General features: G+C 47.3%; 1 protein-coding gene across 1 annotated transcript in view; it reads left to right on the forward strand.

The window, feature by feature from the left end:
- The first annotated feature begins 2,266 nt into the window (after positions 1-2,266).
- Positions 2,267-18,501, forward strand: part of LOC118086158 (uncharacterized) — a 39,305-nt gene continuing 23,070 nt past the window's right edge. Inside the window, exons 1-5 of the mRNA XM_060275256.1 lie at positions 2,267-2,365; positions 7,953-8,044; positions 10,792-10,888; positions 14,647-14,900; positions 16,331-16,491. Coding sequence (XP_060131239.1) covers positions 2,267-2,365; positions 7,953-8,044; positions 10,792-10,888; positions 14,647-14,900; positions 16,331-16,491 — 703 coding nt within the window. The remainder of the gene's footprint in view (positions 2,366-7,952; positions 8,045-10,791; positions 10,889-14,646; positions 14,901-16,330; positions 16,492-18,501) is intronic.

The following is an 18,501-nucleotide window of genomic DNA, read 5'->3' on the forward strand; positions in this document are numbered from 1 at the left end:
AAATCATATATCCTTTCATCCATCGAGTACAGCTTTATTTGTATATATGTATTTTTTTCAACTGTATATTTGCCAGCGCAGCTTTTCCTGACTTCATTCCAATCTTCCAATCCGGGCTGTTGTCCAAGTCTGTCGTTTGAAAATTGTGGAGCATACTGTTTGCAATATTGCAATGAAAATGAACAGTATTCCACAGATATACAGTAAGTCATTCGGTGATCGATCAGCTTTCGGAGACCACATAATCCCTACAGGGGCCGCATGCGGAAGTGGACCTGGCATTAATGTCAACACTGACTGGCAGCAGCTGTCCAGGTTTCAGGCAGGTGTCTCCCGCAGCCCAGTCAGATGGGCAGGGTACAAATATTAAATTTATTATTATTATTATTATTATTATTATTATTATTATTATTACTACTACTACTACTACCTGGAGATGCTACTGGGATCATCTGCAGATGCTCCAAGCCAGGCATCCCCAAACTGCGGCCCTCCAGATGTTTTGGCCTACAACTCCCATGATCCCTAGCTAACAGGACCAGTGGTCGGGGAAGATGGGAATTGTAGTCCAAAACATCTGGAGGGCCAAAGTTTGGGGATGCCTGCTCCAAGCACTGAGCTATATCCCTTTGCACTGTGCCAGCGCATTCAGAGACTCAGAAATGCAAATGGGCCTCTTCCCCTTTTATTTTATTTTTTATTTTTCAGCCATTAAAAAAAAATACAAGACTACGCACCCAACGGAAAATCCAAACGAGCCACAGCAAGTTTGTTCACCCATCAAAATATCTGGTTATTCCAACTCAAAACGTAACCAAATCCAGGAAGCATTACGGTTTATTAAGAACAGTCAAGAATTGTAATTAAAATTATTGAGCACCCAAGCTTGCCATGTTTCCAGCTGGCCCCTGGGCTTTCTGCAGCAGATTGATTTGCAGCTCTGAGCAGGTGAGAATGTTTTCCTCAACTCGCCAGGAGAGGTTTCAGCTGGCGATCTCTGCAGGTTCAAGCTGCTGAGAAAGGGACACGGGCTGGTGCTGGGGCCCCCATGGAATTTAAAATAGGAATTCCAGTGGTGGGGGCTGTGAAGAGGGTACCGCCTCATGAAAAACACCCTGGTTTCTGTCCAGGATCTATTCATCTGCTCTTGTTTCTAATCATTGTTTCTTTCATTTATTACACACCTTTGCATCAAAGGTCCCAGGGCTGATCTAAAAAGACAACACAACACAACACAACACACAACTTTCCCCCCCGCCACAAACCACACATTACCCCATTCATCCCCCCCAAACCCCTGATTCCTGTACCCCATTTCCATCACTGTAACACCCCTGTCCAGGATTTTGGGTGGGGGAAATCCTCTCTCTTTTCAGTTGTGCTAGACCTCCAGTTCCCATCAGCGCCAGTCAACCTGAGCAATGATCAGGGATGATGGGAGTTGTAGTCCATCAACATCTGGAGACGTAATTGCAGAAATTCCCTTTCACTGACCCACCTTTCCCCTTAAAGATTCAGCTCTGACTTTGGGAGAGGTCTGTGTCCCTTTAAATATTGCCTGGCCTCCCAGAGGGAATTAATAAATGGGACAATTTGGTTCCCAAGCCCTTTCTTAACTTTCTCTCTTTCACCAAAGAGAGGTTGTTGTTCCCCCACCCCCCACCCCAAGAGGCGGGGAAAGAAGGTTATTCAGAAGCAAAAATTTCCATTTGATAATGGAGAGATTGGTTGTCGCTCGGAGAGCGCCGTAGATCAGATCTTGCGACGTGAGTTTAGGCAACGCGTTGATGGAGATTTTAAACTGGGCCTGGAGAGAGAAAAGGGGTTGTTTGTTTTAAAAAGTGTTCCGGAGTAAAGGTTAGATATCTGGAGGTCTCCGCTGACAGATTTACAAGCAGAAGAATGAGCTCAATATGCGGAGGGGAAACTTGAAAGCAAAGGACGTTCAATTTTGGCTTTCCAAAAGCCCAAGCTCTTACCCTGTTGGGATTCCCAGACGCAACTTGGTTGGTCAGTTAACCAGGAAAACAGCAGGAAATAATATTTGTTAGTAAAGTTGAAGCATTTTGCTAAGGAGTCCGGCCGTTGGGTGTGGCTCTTGCAAATTAGACCTGGCTTAATTTGGGGTGGGTTCTTCCGCCCCTTTTTCCTTTGCCCAGAAAACTGCTTCTCTTCACGCACCTTTGCCCCCAAACCTCCCTGCCCCAGAGGCCTTGCAGACTCTTTAGGCCTGAACATGTGAAATTTCGTGATCTGTGCACAAACCATGCCCAGCCCAGCGAAAGGTGTGCCATCCCATGCCATCGTTCAGTACCTCACAAGTATCAGCATTCATGTCCGGCCTTGGAAGACCAGTCCTCGCCAGGTGAGTGCGGTGAGGGTCTTATGTGTTAACAGTGGGTGGGGCGGGGCATTTAAAAATAGATATATTCTGAGTCTTCTGCAACCCCTGTTTGCCTTTTGCCCTAGTTTATGGTGCACCTTAAATGTTGTCATTGTTATTAAAATATACCGCCCTTCATCTGAGGATCACAGGCTGGTTTACAATATAAAAACTCAAAAATAAATACACAACATAGTAACATGCAAACAACCCGCCACAGTATTATCAGCAGTGTAAATCACAGATTCTCATGATTAAATTGTGCAGCGGGTGTATTCTGTGTGGGGAGGGGGGAATAGTTTTTTGGCTTTTTTGTTTGGTAAAAGAAGCACACACCAAAAACTACCAAAATCTCATGGTTAACAAAGAGAAGTCCAGAAAAAGCTGCAAAATATATTTTTATATAAATACACAAACTTTTGGTTCTGGTTCTGGTGGTGTGAGGGACTTTTCTGGAAAGATCCAAGAAGCAAATTGAATTGGCCTCTGAGTCTTCCTTTGGCCATATCCATACCTGTTTCTCATATTATAAGACACGTCTTATATTTATTTTTTCCTCAAAAAAACACACTATGGCTTATTTTCAAGGGATGTCTTATTTTTTCCCTCCTCCTCCTGCCGTGGCCGGCATTGCTGCTGCACCTATCACTATGTCTTATTTTCGGGGTATGGCTTATATTCCTTGAATGCTTAAAAATCCTGCTATGGCATATTTTATGGGTATGTCTTAAAATATGAGAAACAGGGTACATTTAAAGCACACAGCTTCCTGCAAAGAACCCTGGGAGCTGTAGTTTACCCCTCACAGCGCCCTTAACAAACTACAATTCCCAGGATTCTTTTGAGGGGAAGCTGTATTCTCGGCAACCTTTTAATGCTTTCTTGAAATTATATCTCCGAACAAGGAATGAAAGCGTTGCATCTTGGCCCTGGGGCAGGGCTTGCGTCAACACCTGCCATTCCTTAGCAAATGCCAGGGCCCTTGCTAATATTTGCCCAGGAGCCCTTTGGAAAACAGTTTCCCGCCTCGCTGCATGGAGCAGCGTGGGATACAGACACGTTTTGATCTCCCACAATGCCCTGGAACAAAGCTGTATCGAGGTCTATTTAAATGGCTTGCTAGGCCTGGCAATGGGGATGATGGGAGTTGTAGTCTAAACCACCTGGAGAGCGCTGGGTTGGGGATTGTCGAAAGAGAAGGAATTAAGGCAAACTTCCTTCAGCTTGGTGTTCCAAAGCCCACAGCCAGCTAGAATGGCGGGTAGTAAACTGTGGATTGGAGAAACGACTTGGCCTACCTCGCAAGGTTGTGGAGAAGGCAACATGGGAAGATGATTATCTCAGTTCCCTTCCTTTCTTTTAAGTGAAATATTTATTATTTTTAGTGGTGGTTTTAATCCTTAAGAAGATTGAAATCCTGTAGCTTGTAGGTGGGAGTACAGTTGCTACTTTACATTGAACATAACGCGCATTTATTTTATGCTGATTTCATATATTTACATACCAAAACAGTGTAATACCAAAACGAAGAAGACATTCCAAACACGAAACAGAAGAAACTGTAAGGCTGCTCTTTACTGTTGAGTTGGAGCAAACTCTGCAATAAAGAGCAGATTTTCGAGGGGGAAATTGCTCGGACCCAGAGCTCGGAAATATTCGCCATCTGAAAGAGCTGCTGCTGGTTGGCATAGACTTATTCCGAGCTAGATGGATGGGGGGCGGGCAGGCCTGTGATCCTGTGTGACAGCGGTACGTGGCAGGCCGAAATCCAACAGGTGTAACAAATTCTAGGCAAACGCCCACATACAGTGATGATGGAACAACGCTCTGCTTTCTCTGGTAGCCTGAATCAGAAGTGCAGGGCTTAACTTGTGCTGAAGCGAAGCCCCAGGGCAACTGGTTTTTGTTTCCGGGACTGGCTTGGAGCCTGCCAAGTCCTAATAAATGTAGCCTCTCTCCTCATGCGGGAAAGAGCGCCTTAGTTTCCGGGTCTCGCTCTAATCTGACTGAGCATGTGCAGGGAGCTTCTGCTTCGGTAGAGAGTGGGGGATTAGCTGCGTCCTCTTGTGGAAGCGGGGGGAGCGTTTCCTGACTTCCAAGAAGAACCCTGCTAGTCCAGCCCAAAGGCCTACCGAGTCCAGCATCTTAGAGTAGCCAAAATATATGCCCCTGGGAAGCCCCAAAGCAGCCTATGAGTGCCATAGTGTGGTGCAATGGTTAGAGTGCTGGACTAGGACCTGGGAGACCAGGGTTCGAATCCCCACTCAGCCGTGAAGCTCACTGGGTGACCTTGGAGTCAGTCGCCATCTCTTAGGCTAACCTACCTCACAGGGTTGTTGTGAAATGAGGGTCTGAGATCCTTGGAAGATAAAGGTGGTACAGTGGTAGCTCGGGTTACAGACGCTTCAGGTTACAGGCTCTGCTAACCCAGAAATAGTACCTCGGGTTAAGAACTTTGCTTCAGGATGAGAACAGAAACCGTGCGGCGGCAGCGGGAGGCCCCATGAGCTAAAGTGGTACCTCAGGTTAAGAACGGACCTCCGGAACGAATTAAGTTCTTAACCCGAGGTACCACAGTATATAAATGTAATAAATAAACAGTAAATTAATAATATAGGACTCTGCTGCTTCTCAGGATCTGGAATTGAGGTTGAATTCACACTACAGTGGTGCCTCGCTTAACGAATGCCCTGCTTAACGAAATTTCCGCTTAACGAAAGGTTGCCTCGCTAGACGAATTCGTTTTATGAAAAATTCGTCTAGCGAATCGCGGTTTCCCATAGGAATGCATTGAAATTCAATTAATGCGTTCCTATGGGCAAAAAAAATTCCAAAAAAATTCAATGCATTCCTATGGGATTCGCTAGACGAATTTTTCTTTATAAGAAAAGACCCGTGGAATGAATTAAATTCGTCTAGCGAGGCACCACTGTACCAGTTACTCTACACTCTCCAAGTTTCCATTGCTGGGTTTTTAATCTGTCTCCCCACAACATAAAAAAGCGACTGTTAAGTTTAGATGATGATGATTATGACGACGACGACAACAACAACCACCCAAAATACACCTGCATCTTGTAACTGCGGTTCGATGCGTCGCTTCTCAAACCAGCTTCACGCCAATCAGAGCCCAGAAGCCGGTCCCAATTCCTCTCTAGCCAGTGCGCGGAAACCTCTGCCAGTGGGGCATAGTGGTTAGAGTGCCAGACTACGACCTGGGAGACTAGGGTTCAAATCCCCGCTGGACAGGCTGTAAGAGATCTCTTACGGCCTGCTCTACCTTGCAGGGTCGTTGTGAGGATAAAATGGGAAGCAGGAAAAAAACCATGGATGCCATCTTGAGCTCATCGGGAGACAGATAAAGACATGTCCCATCCCCTGTCCACCCCCACCCCTCCCGTGTGAACACAGACGGAAGTGAATTTCCAGGAAAGTGCACACACCCTCAGAGTCACGCCAGCTCTGTTCCTGGAAGCAACGTACAGCCAACTTGGCTTAGTGGCTGCTTTTGGCAGGGTTGGGCCTTGAAAATTGAATTCTAGTGAAATGGATTTTGCAAGCCGGTTATTGAAACGAAACCAGACTATCCTTTTTGGGAGTTGCAAGCAGGAAGGTGTGTGTGTGTGTGTGTCTTTGTCTACAAATTCACACACCCTTTGTGTTTGTGTCTTGGAGTAAACTGAAACCCCAAAACATGGCTGAACTGGGGAGCAGTTCATACCCAATTTGGAGAGCAGGGCAGAAGTGGGGAAGGGAAGGAAGTGTTTTCCTTTTTGCGGGCAGGCTGCTATGTGTCGTCTCCAAGGGGGAAGGGCGCTTGATTTCCTACCCCTTAAATATAGCACGTGAAATAAGGAAACGGCTGTCTCTCTAAGACTTTTGCTTAGCTCAATAGCGAACGGCTTTTCCTTGATGCATGCACTGATAGTTCGATCTCCAGGAATTCAGGGCACATCCACTGCAGATCAGAGGCCAAGACTGCTGAGTACACACACTATGCATTTAAACCACTTCCCCCTCTACAAAAAAAATAATCCTGGGAGCTGTAGTTTGAGGGTGCTGGGAACTGTAGCTCTGCGAGGGGGGGGGTAAACTGCAGTTCCCAGGATCTTGGGTTGTGGTGGGATGTGCTGTAAATGCATGCATTTTGCCATAGTACAAAATAAAAAAATTCATTCCAGTAGCACTAAGTTTGTCATTAGTATGAGCTTTCGTGTGAATGCACACTTCTTCAGATACATCCACACGAAAGCTCATACCAGTGACAAACTTGGTTGGTCTCCAAGGTGCTATTGGGAGGAATTTTTAAATTTTGTTTTGACTACAGCAGACCAACACGGCTACCTACCTGTAACAAGGCACCTACAGTTTTGGATGCAGTAGAGAAAACTGTCTAAACTTTTTGCAGCTTGCTAGCAAGCAGTTTCCTTGTGGATGAATGCAGTAGAAGCTCTTGATTCGAAGAGCTGGTGCTGTTTTTGGCTTTCCAGAGCCCAGGAACTCTACTTTCCTGAGGGAGGATTTAGAACCCAATCCTCTTTGGCCAACCTCCAGTGTATTTCTAAAATAGAGATGTCAGTCTTGTGCCCTCTCTCTAGCTGGGAAGCCCTTTCTAGATGACTTCAGATCTGTAGTGGAATGGTTGTACTTACTCAGTGGTGAGGAAATGATGCTCTGCACAAGCTCAGAGTTTCCCACCCACCATGTGTTTGGCATGGAAGACTGATTTCAGAATTTGCCTCGATGTAGCGATAAGAGGCCCTCTGTAATCCCCCCCTTCCAGCAGACTTAGAGAATCCAGAGGGGGCTGCCACCACTCAGTATAACCCAGTAGAAGTGTTGGGAGATCAACTTCTACCCTTACTCAAGTTACACACTAAAGGCTCACTCTGGCATGCCGCCCTTTATCACCCAAAATTTTCCTTGTAGGGACCGAATTGGTTAGACACTGAATTCAGCTTCACTTTTCAAGAGCAATTAACCACACAGGAATATAAACCAAAATTTTATTGGATAAAAAAATACCACTTAAAAGGGGTGCACGATTCTTTAAACAATCACAAACAAACAAATAAAAACGTTGTTTAATATAACTAAACTAATACTCACAACAGAAGGAATTTAACTCCAGATAAATCAAGCACTCCCTCGCAAATCCTTGCTCTCCTGCAAGACAGAACTGAGTCCTTGGCAGACCACCACTGGATTTCCCAACGGCAGTAAAATGTTCCTCTGGCCCCCACCGGAGCACCTACAGTCCCATGTTGCTGTTCCTCCTGCAACGCCATCTGTATGTGACACTTGACAAGGTCAGCTGGTTTCTTAAGAGCTGTGCAACTGAGAGCTAGTCCCTGAGTTTGCCTAATTCCTCCTCCCTCCAAATCCATTTTCCTTTTGTGCTGCGTCTTTTTGATGGGAAGCTTGAGGGTCAGGAAGGCTGTTGTATTACTGATCTCAGTAGGCTGATTGGGGAGACTTCCCTTTGGCTGAAGGAGGGACATTAAAATGCTTCAAATGAACACAGTACGCCTTTCCCCGAGAAGCTTGATTCACGTTTGCTTTCTTTCAGGAGAACAGCACTCTGCCTCCTCCGTCCGGTGGTCTGTTTGGTGTTCCACTGCATTTGCTGCCCCTTTCGGAGCATGTAGAAGGGGTGCCACAGTGAGTAACATGCGACATGCACACCCCAGATCACCAGCTCCCTGTTGCAATGAGTGACAACCTTGTTTGAATCGTGTGAGTCTTACCCCAAGAAGAGCCCGCACCATCTTTTCCCACAATGCCTCTGTCCACTATGGAGAAAATGCAGCACTCCTGCCTTATGTCAGAGGAGAGAACCCTGGGTAATTTCCCCATACAGTGGTACCTTGGTTTATGAACTTAATACCTTGGTGTTATGAACACAGGAGCCAGTGTGGTGTAGTGGTTAAGAGTGGTAGACTCGTAATCTGGTGAACCGGGTTCGTGTCTCCGCTCCTCCACATGCAGCTGCTGGGTGACCTTGGGCTAGTCACACTTCTCTGAAGTCTCTCAGCCCCACTCACCTCACAGAGTGTTTGTTGTGGGAGAGGAAGGGAAAGGAGAATGTTAGCCGCTTTGAGACTCCTTAGGGTAGTGATAAAGCGGGATATCAAATCCCAACTCTTCTTCTAATCCGTTCTGGAAGTCCGTTCTTAAATCAAAGCGTTCTTAAACCAAGGCGTGCTTTCCCATAGCAGCAGGGGACTCAATTTACAAATGGAAAGCACTCAACAGGAAGTGAAACATGTTCTTATTCCAAGGCAAAGTTCACAAACCAAAACACATACCTCCGGGTTTGCAGCGTTCTTAATCCAAGTTGTTCATAAACTAAGCTGTTCTTAAACCAAGGTACCACTGTATAGTTATGCCTCAGAAGGTCAGAATCCATTCCGGAAGTCCGTTCGACTTCCGAAACGTTCGACTTCCAAAGCGCAGCTTCTTATTGGCTGCAGGAAGCTCGTGCAGCCAGTCAGAAGCTGCGGAAGCCCCATCAGATGTTCGGCTTCCAAAAGAACGTTCAAAAACCAGAACAATCACTTTGAGAGCCGAGGTACGACTGTATCTTCACCCAGTCTGTGCAATCTGCACACATGCAGGGAATAAAGGGGCAAAGATAATACATGTGAACTGGGCTCCCTTTGGAAGGGCGGGATATAAATGTGATAAATTGGTAAACACCAAACAGCCAGGGAGAACGGCATGCCTACCTGAATAAACCTTAGAAAGGTTCACAGCTTTCCTAGGCAGCTGCTTTATGTGGAGTCAGCACATTGGTCCATCCAGCTCAGTACTGCTTGCACTGGCTTGCAGCAGCTCTCCAGGGTTTTGGACAGGGCTCTCTCTCTCAGCTCTGCCCAGAGATGTAGCCGGGGATTGAATCTGGGTCCTTCTGCTTGCCAGACAGCTCCCCAGTCTCCAAGCAGCGAGAGACTTCAGGGGCACCCAGGGTTCGGTTTTCTTTGGAATGAAAGGTTGCTGGAGATAGTGGCATCTTTAGGATATATGGATTTATTCACACATCATCATCAATTTTATTTGTACCCGGCCCTGCCCAGCTTGAGCCGGGCTCAGAGCGACTAACATCATATAAATAACACAGTATACCTAAAAACAGGCATCAATTAATTAAAATACATCTTAAAATTAATTCAGACAAATTAAAATCTGGACAAATGGCAGTTATCAGGTTAAGATTGAGAGAGGTTCATACTTGCCAGGACCAACTGTTTTCACTGATCATACAAGGACCTGTGAACAGGCTGGGAGGCCTTTTTCATGCTTGTTCTTATACAAAGGAAAACAGAATAAAATAAAAATCCTTCCAGTAGCACCTTAGAGACCAACTAAGTTTATTGGTATGAGTTTTCGTGTGCATGCACACTTCTTCAGATACACTGAAACAGACCCTTATATATATAGTGAGAGGGTGGGGAGGGGTATTACTCAGAAGGGTGGTGGGAATGGGTGATTGGCTGATAGGTGTGGTAAACCTGTGGACGACTGTTAACGACTGCAATTGGTCTTACAGGAAAAAGCAAGGGGTGAGATGGCTAAAAATAGCTTTATCATGTATAATGAGATAAGAATCCAATGTCTCTATTCAGACCAGGTCTCTCCATGGTTTTAAGTTTGGAAATAAGTTGCAATTCAGCAACTTCTCTTTCCAGTCTATTTCTGAAATTCTTTTGTAATAAGACAGCTGCTTTGAGATCTTGTATAGAATGTCCTGGGAGACTGAAGTGTTCTCCTACTGGTCTCTCTGTCTTGTGATCCCTGATGTCAGATCTATGTCCATTTATCCTTTGGAGTAGGGATTGGCCTGTTTGTCCAATATGGCAGAACAGCTCCGTCTTACAGGCCCTGAGGAAAGATGTCAAATCAGTACAACCTAAGCATAGGACAAAGGGGCTCAGAGAATTAGCACCCCCAACAGACCTTTCTTCCCTGTCAGGTTCCTAGGGATTATCCCCAAGCCATAGATTTGGATCCCCCACGCAGAGCAAACCTCTGTGTCTCCAGCTTCCAGCACCAGACAAAACTCTCACACACAGCCCTTCCCGAGATGATGTGGTGGGGAAAATCCCACCCGTTTGTCTCCATGGCAACAGAGCAGCCTCTTTGGACAGGTAAATGGCAGTACTTAACTGGCTTGCTAAGGGTTTGGTTTGGCTGATTCACAAGGTTTCCTCTTGCGCAGTCTAACCTCGCAGGTACAGGGTCACGGGGACCCGCGGACATCATCCAGGCTGACCTCGCCCCAAACCTGTAACAAAATTTTTGCCCCCACCTTTATCTGTTGACTCCCTCTCGTTCCATAAGTAGTCGTGCCCCCTTATAATAGCCCATCTCCAAAGACTCCATGCTGCTTCTTTGCATTTCAACCCAAGGTTCCTTGTGGACGCCTGCGAGCTGCTCCGGCCCCACCTTTATGTGGAAGGGCTCTTCCGGAAATGTGGATCCATGACTCGTATCAAAGCCTTGAAGGTAAAACGCAGAGCTGGAGATGTGCAGGAGCTAGAGAGGTTGTGCGTGTCCCAAAATTTACCTTTCGTCATGTTCCCAGCTTCTGGCACCTCCAGAATACCAGCCTTGCCAGGCCTCTCCTTCCTCCTGACGACACTGGCAGTGAGCAGCAGATTTGTTGACATCAAGAGGGGAACTTGAATAATCTCCTTGCCAGTAAAACATTTCCATACTGTATTTTATTTTATTTTTGGTCTTATGAACTTGCTTGCTCTCCTACATGGAAGGAAAAGGGGAGAGTTTAAAATAATATTAGAAGGAGTGGATAGGATCTATTATGTGGTTCTTAACAACAAACCATTTCGGGGTGAGGTGGGGGGTGCAAGGTCAAATAGGTTTGGGTTCAATGTCAGTAAAAGGAAGTAACGATTTCCTCTTACTGTGTTGTATGCAACGCTAGTCCTGCTCAGAGTAGAACCATTGGAATAAGGGAACATGAGTAAGCCAGGTCTGTTAGTTGCAATAGGTCTGCTGCTCTCTCCACAAACTCACCAACAGAGGGACCAGGTTTCTAGGAGCAAAGGGAGTGGGAAGATTACCTACAGGGAGGTTGTTTTTAGTTGCCTTTCCTCCTCCTTTTAAAACTCTGGGTCACTCGGCAAAGCTGGTCGGCAGCTGGATTAGGAGAGGCAAAAGAAAGCACTCCAAGTAGCACAAAACTGTCTGGCAAAAAACACTGGTGAAGTTAATTATTTATTTCTAGAAACTAAAATGGCACAGGCCTAGTGGTCACAGCAACTCTTGCCCCACTGAGGATGGAAGGTCCTCACTTTCCCATCACTCTCTGAGGCTCCTCCCCAGGGCTGTCTTAAGCATATCTGGCGCCATGGTGCAAAGATCCCTCCGGTGTGCCCCCCCCCACATTTCCCAGAGTTGTTGACCTTTTCCCAAGTCTCTGTGGGGATCGCTCTCCTCCTGCGGAGGCTTGGGAGGCAAGCTGCACGCCTGCCAGCCATATGGTTGACGGGGCACAGCTGGCAGGCATACAGGGAAAGGGGAGGCCACCGGCAAAGCCGCGCAGCTCTCCCACTTGCTGAGACGCCCCTGAGAGGCCGGCGCCCTGGCACAACACACCACTAAACCCAATAGGAAAGACAGCTCTGCTCCTGCCCTGGTTCCATCCCCAGCATCTCTGCCGTCTCTCTTTCCTCCGTCCTCTTCATTTCTCTGCATGTTCTGGGAGAGCAGGGAGCAGGCAAACCAGCTGCAGCAGGAGTGGGAGACCCCCTGGTTTCTTCGGCAGCCTGACTAATCTCTGTCTCTAAACTGTTCTCTGCCACAGCCTCTTCCTGTTCACTAAACCCTGTTGGTGGGCCTTCAGCGTCCAACACCACTTCTTCCTCCCAGTCTGGTCCCTCTTCTCCCTCTGACCACTCATCCTTGCCCCCCCCCCTCCCTGGGCTCTGAGCCTTCTTCCCCTGGGGGTTCCCCAGCTGGTGCCTCCTACCATCCCTCTACATTTGGGTAGTCCATGACAATAACTGACTTGCGGCTAGGGCTGGGCGATATATCGATACATCGTCCCAAACCGGTTTGAAGTCCGTATTGTGATAACAGTTTCATAATTTTTGACCTGGGAATGTATTGTGGATCATGTGCGTGTGTGTTTGTTTGCGCTATGCACAAATCACAATGCAGGTCAAACTGTGAAACCCAGCCAATGCCCCTTCATAGCACCACCCTTGTTCCAGGCATTGTGATATGTCAGTATATCATGATGTTTAGCTGGTGATGTATCACGATGCGGGAAACCAGATATTGCCCAGCCCTAAATGTGGGTGTAACAAGCTGTCCGTATTTTACTGCCCTCTAGGCCACTCCCAACAAACATGGATGCACCTTTAAGCTTTTGCAATTCCCCTCTTAAGTCTATCTATCATATCCATAGCTGCCAAGTCTCCCGGTTTCCCCGGGAAACCCCCGTTTTTAAAGCCGTTTCCCGTTGTCATCCCGAATGGCGAAATATCCCGTAATTCTCCCGGATTTCTTCCGGTGCCGCTCTGCCCATGTCTGGGCACCGGAAATCGGGCAGCGCTGGCACCGGGCGTTGCTTCTACGCATGTCTGGACATGCGTAGAAGCGACTTCCGGTGCCAGCGCTGCTGATTCCGTATTTTTCAAACACATACACTCTCTCTCATCTATCTATATCTCTATGTATGTATGTATGTATGTATGTATGTATGTATGTATGTATGTATGTATGTGTCTATCTATCTATCTATCTATCTATCTATCTATCTATCTATCATCTATCTATCTATCCTCTACCTACCTACCTACCTACCTATATCATGTACCTTATACATCTGTTGTAGAATGTGCAAGAGGAGTTAGCTGGTTATCTCCAGCACTGGGTATAACAAGGCTAACCCAAATATTCTTGTGCTAATTTTTGTAGGCCTACTACTGGGTGTTGTACTCTTGCACTGTCTGCATGCTACCAGCCCTCCAGAGGAGTGGTTCATCCTGGATTTTCTTCTCCTCCTCTCCCCCCCCCCATGTCTTGTGGTTGGCAGGCACGCTTTGTTCGCAAGTTGTGTCGCCAGCCTGTCCAAGAAAAGGGTTTGTGGCATTGCTGGGCAGCGTTCCCCACCTGCTTTTCAGGTCCTTTTTTTGAAATGGGTATTTCTAGAGCTGCAGGGTTAGCTCTTGCCCAGTGCCAGATGAAGGCAATGCAAACTCTTGGCTAATAGGTAATTTGAAGAAGGACTTTTAGCAGAGGTTGGCACAGGCAAATGATTTGGAGTGCTCAGACATTGTCTTTGGGAGCGACTTAAGATGTGCTTTCCATGAAGTTATTACTATTATTATTTGTTAAATTTGTATACCGCCCTTCATCCACAGATCTCAGGGCCGTTCACAACATTATACATAACAGAACTTGCACGCCGTTCTCTTGAAACTGAAGCACCTTGTACAGGTGAAACTTGGAAAATTAGAATATAGTTGAAAAGTGCATTTATTTCAGTAATGCAACTTATTATTATTATTTAATTTTTACAAATGTTTTCTTTTCGAAATTCCACAGTAATAAAACAAATACTTACAATAATACAAAAATAAACATCGCTATTACATTTCATTAATCACATTCCATTTATAATTGACCCGACTAACGACAAATAATTACAATTACAACAAATAGAGGCTTGACATAACTTGCTTTCCATGTCATGCATCTATCTCATATATTGGTTTCACCTTTTAAGTTGTGTTACTCAAACTGGTGCCAAACGCCTTGCTCTGCTTTCCTTTGGACTACATCAGTTGACCGGACAGCCCAGGACTTCCATACCCACAGCCTAGGTTAGCAATCCAACACTTCATGCTGCTAACACAACAGTTTAACTTCACCCCCAGAAGTGCACTCCATTCTCTCTCTCGAGACAGATGGATGCCAACAAACAATAAATGCACTTTCGATGATATTCTAATTTTCCGAGTTTCACCTGTATTTTCAGGGTTCCTAAACGCAGCTAAAAGCTCTGCTTTCTTGCTGACTAGGTGGCTGTTGGATGCTGGAGAGGGGGACCTAGCCACAGAAATAATAGTGGGCCTTTGGCCCCTTTTGACCCCAGACCATTGCAGCACCAGCTACGGAATGTTGGGTCTTCTGGATCCCCTTGCTGATAACGCAGAGCTGGGGAAGTAGACCAAGGCAGTTGCTTCCCTGAAGGTTCGCCTCCTCCCCTTCTTCACATTTTGCATCCTTTCCAGGCCCGGCTGGAGGCTGGCGAGCACTGCTTGGCGATGGCCCTCCCGTGCGACGTGGCCACCTTGGTGAAGCAGTTCCTGAGGGAGCTGCCTGAGCCCCTGATCCCAGCTGGGATCCAGGGGCCTTTGTGCCAGGTCCAGCAGCAAGAGGACGGCGACCAGGGCCCGCTGACTCTCCTGCTCACCTCCCTGCTGCCCCAAAGAAGCACCGATCTCCTCCGCTACTTCTTCAGGTTCCTGCAGGACGTGGCTTCCAGGTGGGTCTATGGGGGAAGGACCAGTTTGTGCCCTTAATTCCTGCCCAGGGTTTGTCCTCGTTCTCAGCCGACAACCAGACCATCTAGCCACTCCAAGCTTGTAGTGCGATTTACCCTTATCCTGCTCCCCATTGTTCTGGCTCCTGAGATTTCAGCACACTTTGATGCATACCTTTTGCAGACGAGGGCTAGAAGCTTGATCTCAGCTTTGTTTCGTTCCTTTTTTTTTGTCATCAGGACAACTGACCACATTTGATGCTTGTGTGCAGTTACGACAGATACTTACCCTCCCACCCTCTTCTGGCAGTGGGGGAAGGAAGAACCGAAGATAGGATTTTCTTTCCTGTGTGGTGTTTCAGGGCAGGCTGCTCAGAGACCTTTACTGTGTGGAGTTGGTTCATAAATCTCAAAGGACTGTTGGTTGGCATCCATCTGTCTGGAGAGAGAATGGAGTGCACTTCTGGGGGTGAAGTTAAACTGCTGTGTTAGCAGCATGAAGTGTTGGATTGCTAACCTAGGCTGTGGGTATGGAAGTCCTGGGCTGTCCGGTCAACTGATGTAGTCCAAAGGAAAGCAGAGCAAGGCGTTTGGCACCAGTTTGAGTGCAGGAGTTGCCGGAAGGAGGCGTACAAAGGACCATCCAACAACCTTAGGGACCCCACTCCAGATTTGTGTAGGGTTTACTCCTGAGCCTTTTATTCTCCCAAAGATATCCCACAAGGCAGCAGAGGTTGAGGGTTAGAGTTTTCCTTCTCCTAGATGGGGTACCTTCCCAGGTGGACGAGCCCCATCTGCACCTCACATCCCTCTACAGCACCTGCAGAAACCGCCTTCTTGACCATCGGACCCACTCTTAGTCTTGCCTCCTCAATCTGCCAGAGCCTGTTTTTGCTGAAGGGGAAGTCCCTAACTCACCGAGGGTTTGAAACCCATTGGCTACCCTCACCTGTTTTAGCAGGCCAGTCAAAGCCATTTCTAGGATATGGCAGCTTTTGCATGCTGACCCCTGACCATTAGGTCCAGTCATGACCGACTCTGGGGTTGCGACGCTCATCTCGCGTAACTGGCCGAGGGAGCCGGCGTATAGCTTCCAGGTCATGTGGCCAGCATGACAAAGCCGCTTCTGGCAAACCAGAGCAGCACATGGAAACACCGTCTACCTTCCCGCTGTAGCGGTTCCTATTTCTCTACTTGCATTTTGACGTGCTTTTGAACTGCTAGGTTGGCAGGAGCTGGGACCAAGCAACGGGAGCTCACCCCGTCACAGGGATTCGAACTGCCGACCTTCTGATCGGCAAGCCCTAGGCTCAGTGGTTTAACCACAGCGCCACCTGGGTCCCCTGTGGACAGAGGTACCACCCCCAAATTCCTGGTTGAGGAGACTCCCTTTCTCCCTTGCTAATCTCTTGTCTCCTCCGTTGCAATCCCAGGTGCGACCAGAACAAAATGGACTTGGCCAACCTGGCGGTCATCTTCGCCCCCACCCTCTTCCCCAATGAGGTTTGCAGCCAGCTGGACTGCAGAGCTGAGGAGCAGCTGCAGAGGCAGGCAGCCGTGGTCCATGCTTTGATCAGCCATGCGGCGGAGATTGGTAAGTCCGGCGGGCTCATCTGCGCGGTCTCAAAATTTGCTCCTGTTTTTCGTTTTTAAAGGAACTGCATGGTGTTTCTACTGATGGTGCAATTGGTCAGTCGATGCGATGCTAAAAACCAGCTTAACTGATAGTGACATAGATAGGTTTTCTAAATACTGTGCCGTGCGACACACTGTCTGCCGTATGACTGTTTGTGGGCTATCCCATTTCCCCCCGTCTCTTAACTCTTCATCTGTGCAGCTGCCCATGTCTGTCTGTCTGTCTGTCTGTCTGTCTGTCTGTCTGTCTGTCTCTCTGTCTGTCTCTCTCTCTCTGTCTCTCTCTCTGTGTGTGTGTCTCTCTCTGTGTCTCTCTCTGTGTCTCTCTCTCTCTCTCCCTTTAACCTTCCTTGCCTCATCTCCTTTTTCCTGCTGTCCATTTCCAGGTGTAGCTTCCTATTCTTTCTGGGTGGGTTTACCTGGGAGGAAGTGCAGACCAGCCCTGATTCTCAGGGATGCAAAGCGAAAGGTGGTGGTAAATCTAGGGTCAGGAAAAGATGTGGTTGTCATCTTGTGGTCCAAAGGAAAACGGAGCAAGACATTTGGCACCAGCTTGGCTGCAGGAGTTGCCGGAAGTAGGCGTACAAGGCGCCATCCAACCACCTTAGGGATTCCAATCCAGAATTGTGTAGCGTTTACTCCTGAGCCTTTACCTCTCCTGAAGATATTCCACAAGGCAGCGGAGGTTTGGGATCAGAGTTTTTCTCCTTCTAGATGGGCTACCTTCTCAGGTTTATGAGCCCCCCTTGCCCCACCTCACTTCTCTCTATGGAGCATTAAACCAGGGGTCAGCAAAAAAATTTAGTAGCAGGCCAGTCCACTGTCCCTCAAACTTTGTGGCAGGCCAGAGAAGTGGCACCAGGGGGAGGGAGCTGGAAGAAGAGGCAAGGGGGAGAAGGAAGAGGCCAAGAAGCGGCAGATCTGCCGGCGATGGGAGGAAGAGGCCGCGTGGCAGCTGCTCTACCAATCAAACGCCACGCCTGGTTTACCTCAGCGCAGAGCGGGGATGTTTTTGCCAATCAAACGCCGCTGAGATAAACCAGGCATTTGAGTGGCAGAACCACCACCACTTGGCCTCTTCCTCCCATCACCATTGCTGAGAGTCTTGGCTTCGTGGTGGGTTCTGGCTTCGCAGCGTGGGCCGGATTTAGGACCCAGGTGGGCCTGATCCGGCCCGGGGACCTTAGTTTGCCGACCCCTGCATTAAACTCCTGCCAACCTAGCAGCTCGAAAGCACGTCAAGTACAAGTAGATAAATAGGTACTACTCTGGTGGGAAGGTAAACGTCGTTTCCGTGTGCTGCTCTGGTTCGCCAGAAGCGACTTAGTCATGCTGACCACATGACCCGGAAGCTGTATGCTGGCTCCCTCGGCCAATAATGCGAGATGAGTGCCGCAACCCCAGAGTTGTCCGCGACTGGACCTAATGGTCAGGGGTCCCTTTACCTTTATTCTTAATGCTCTTTTTAACTTCTGGGAGAGGAGACTGTGATGGGGAACCAAACCATTTTTCTTTTTTTCTTTTTTTTCAAAATTTTTTATTCTTTTTAACAATAAAAAAATACAAATAAACACACAAATACAAAAAAATATATATACACAAAGCTTTAACAGTTCTAAACCTTTGTTCTGATCCTTTTACTTCGACTTCCTCAACTCCTTGCTCGCTGCGATTCACTATTAATCATAATTAGCAATTCTACCTCATTATCCATTTCTAAAATTATTATATCTCACTTCTCATTTCTGTTATTCAATAATCACATTCATCGTCTTATCTTTCTTCACTTTACATTCATACTACGCTGCAATTACTAGTGACATTCAAAATCCCTATCTTCTTAATCAAAATACTATATTTCTTCAAATAAACTTTAAAACTTGACCATTCTTCTTCTGCCGCTTTCTCCCCCTGGTCGTGGAGTCTCCTGGTCAGGTCAGCCAGTTCCATATAGTCCAACATTTTCATT

Source organism: Zootoca vivipara, chromosome 6 (genome assembly GCF_963506605.1).
Source record: "Zootoca vivipara chromosome 6, rZooViv1.1, whole genome shotgun sequence".
NCBI lineage: Eukaryota > Metazoa > Chordata > Lepidosauria > Squamata > Lacertidae > Zootoca > Zootoca vivipara.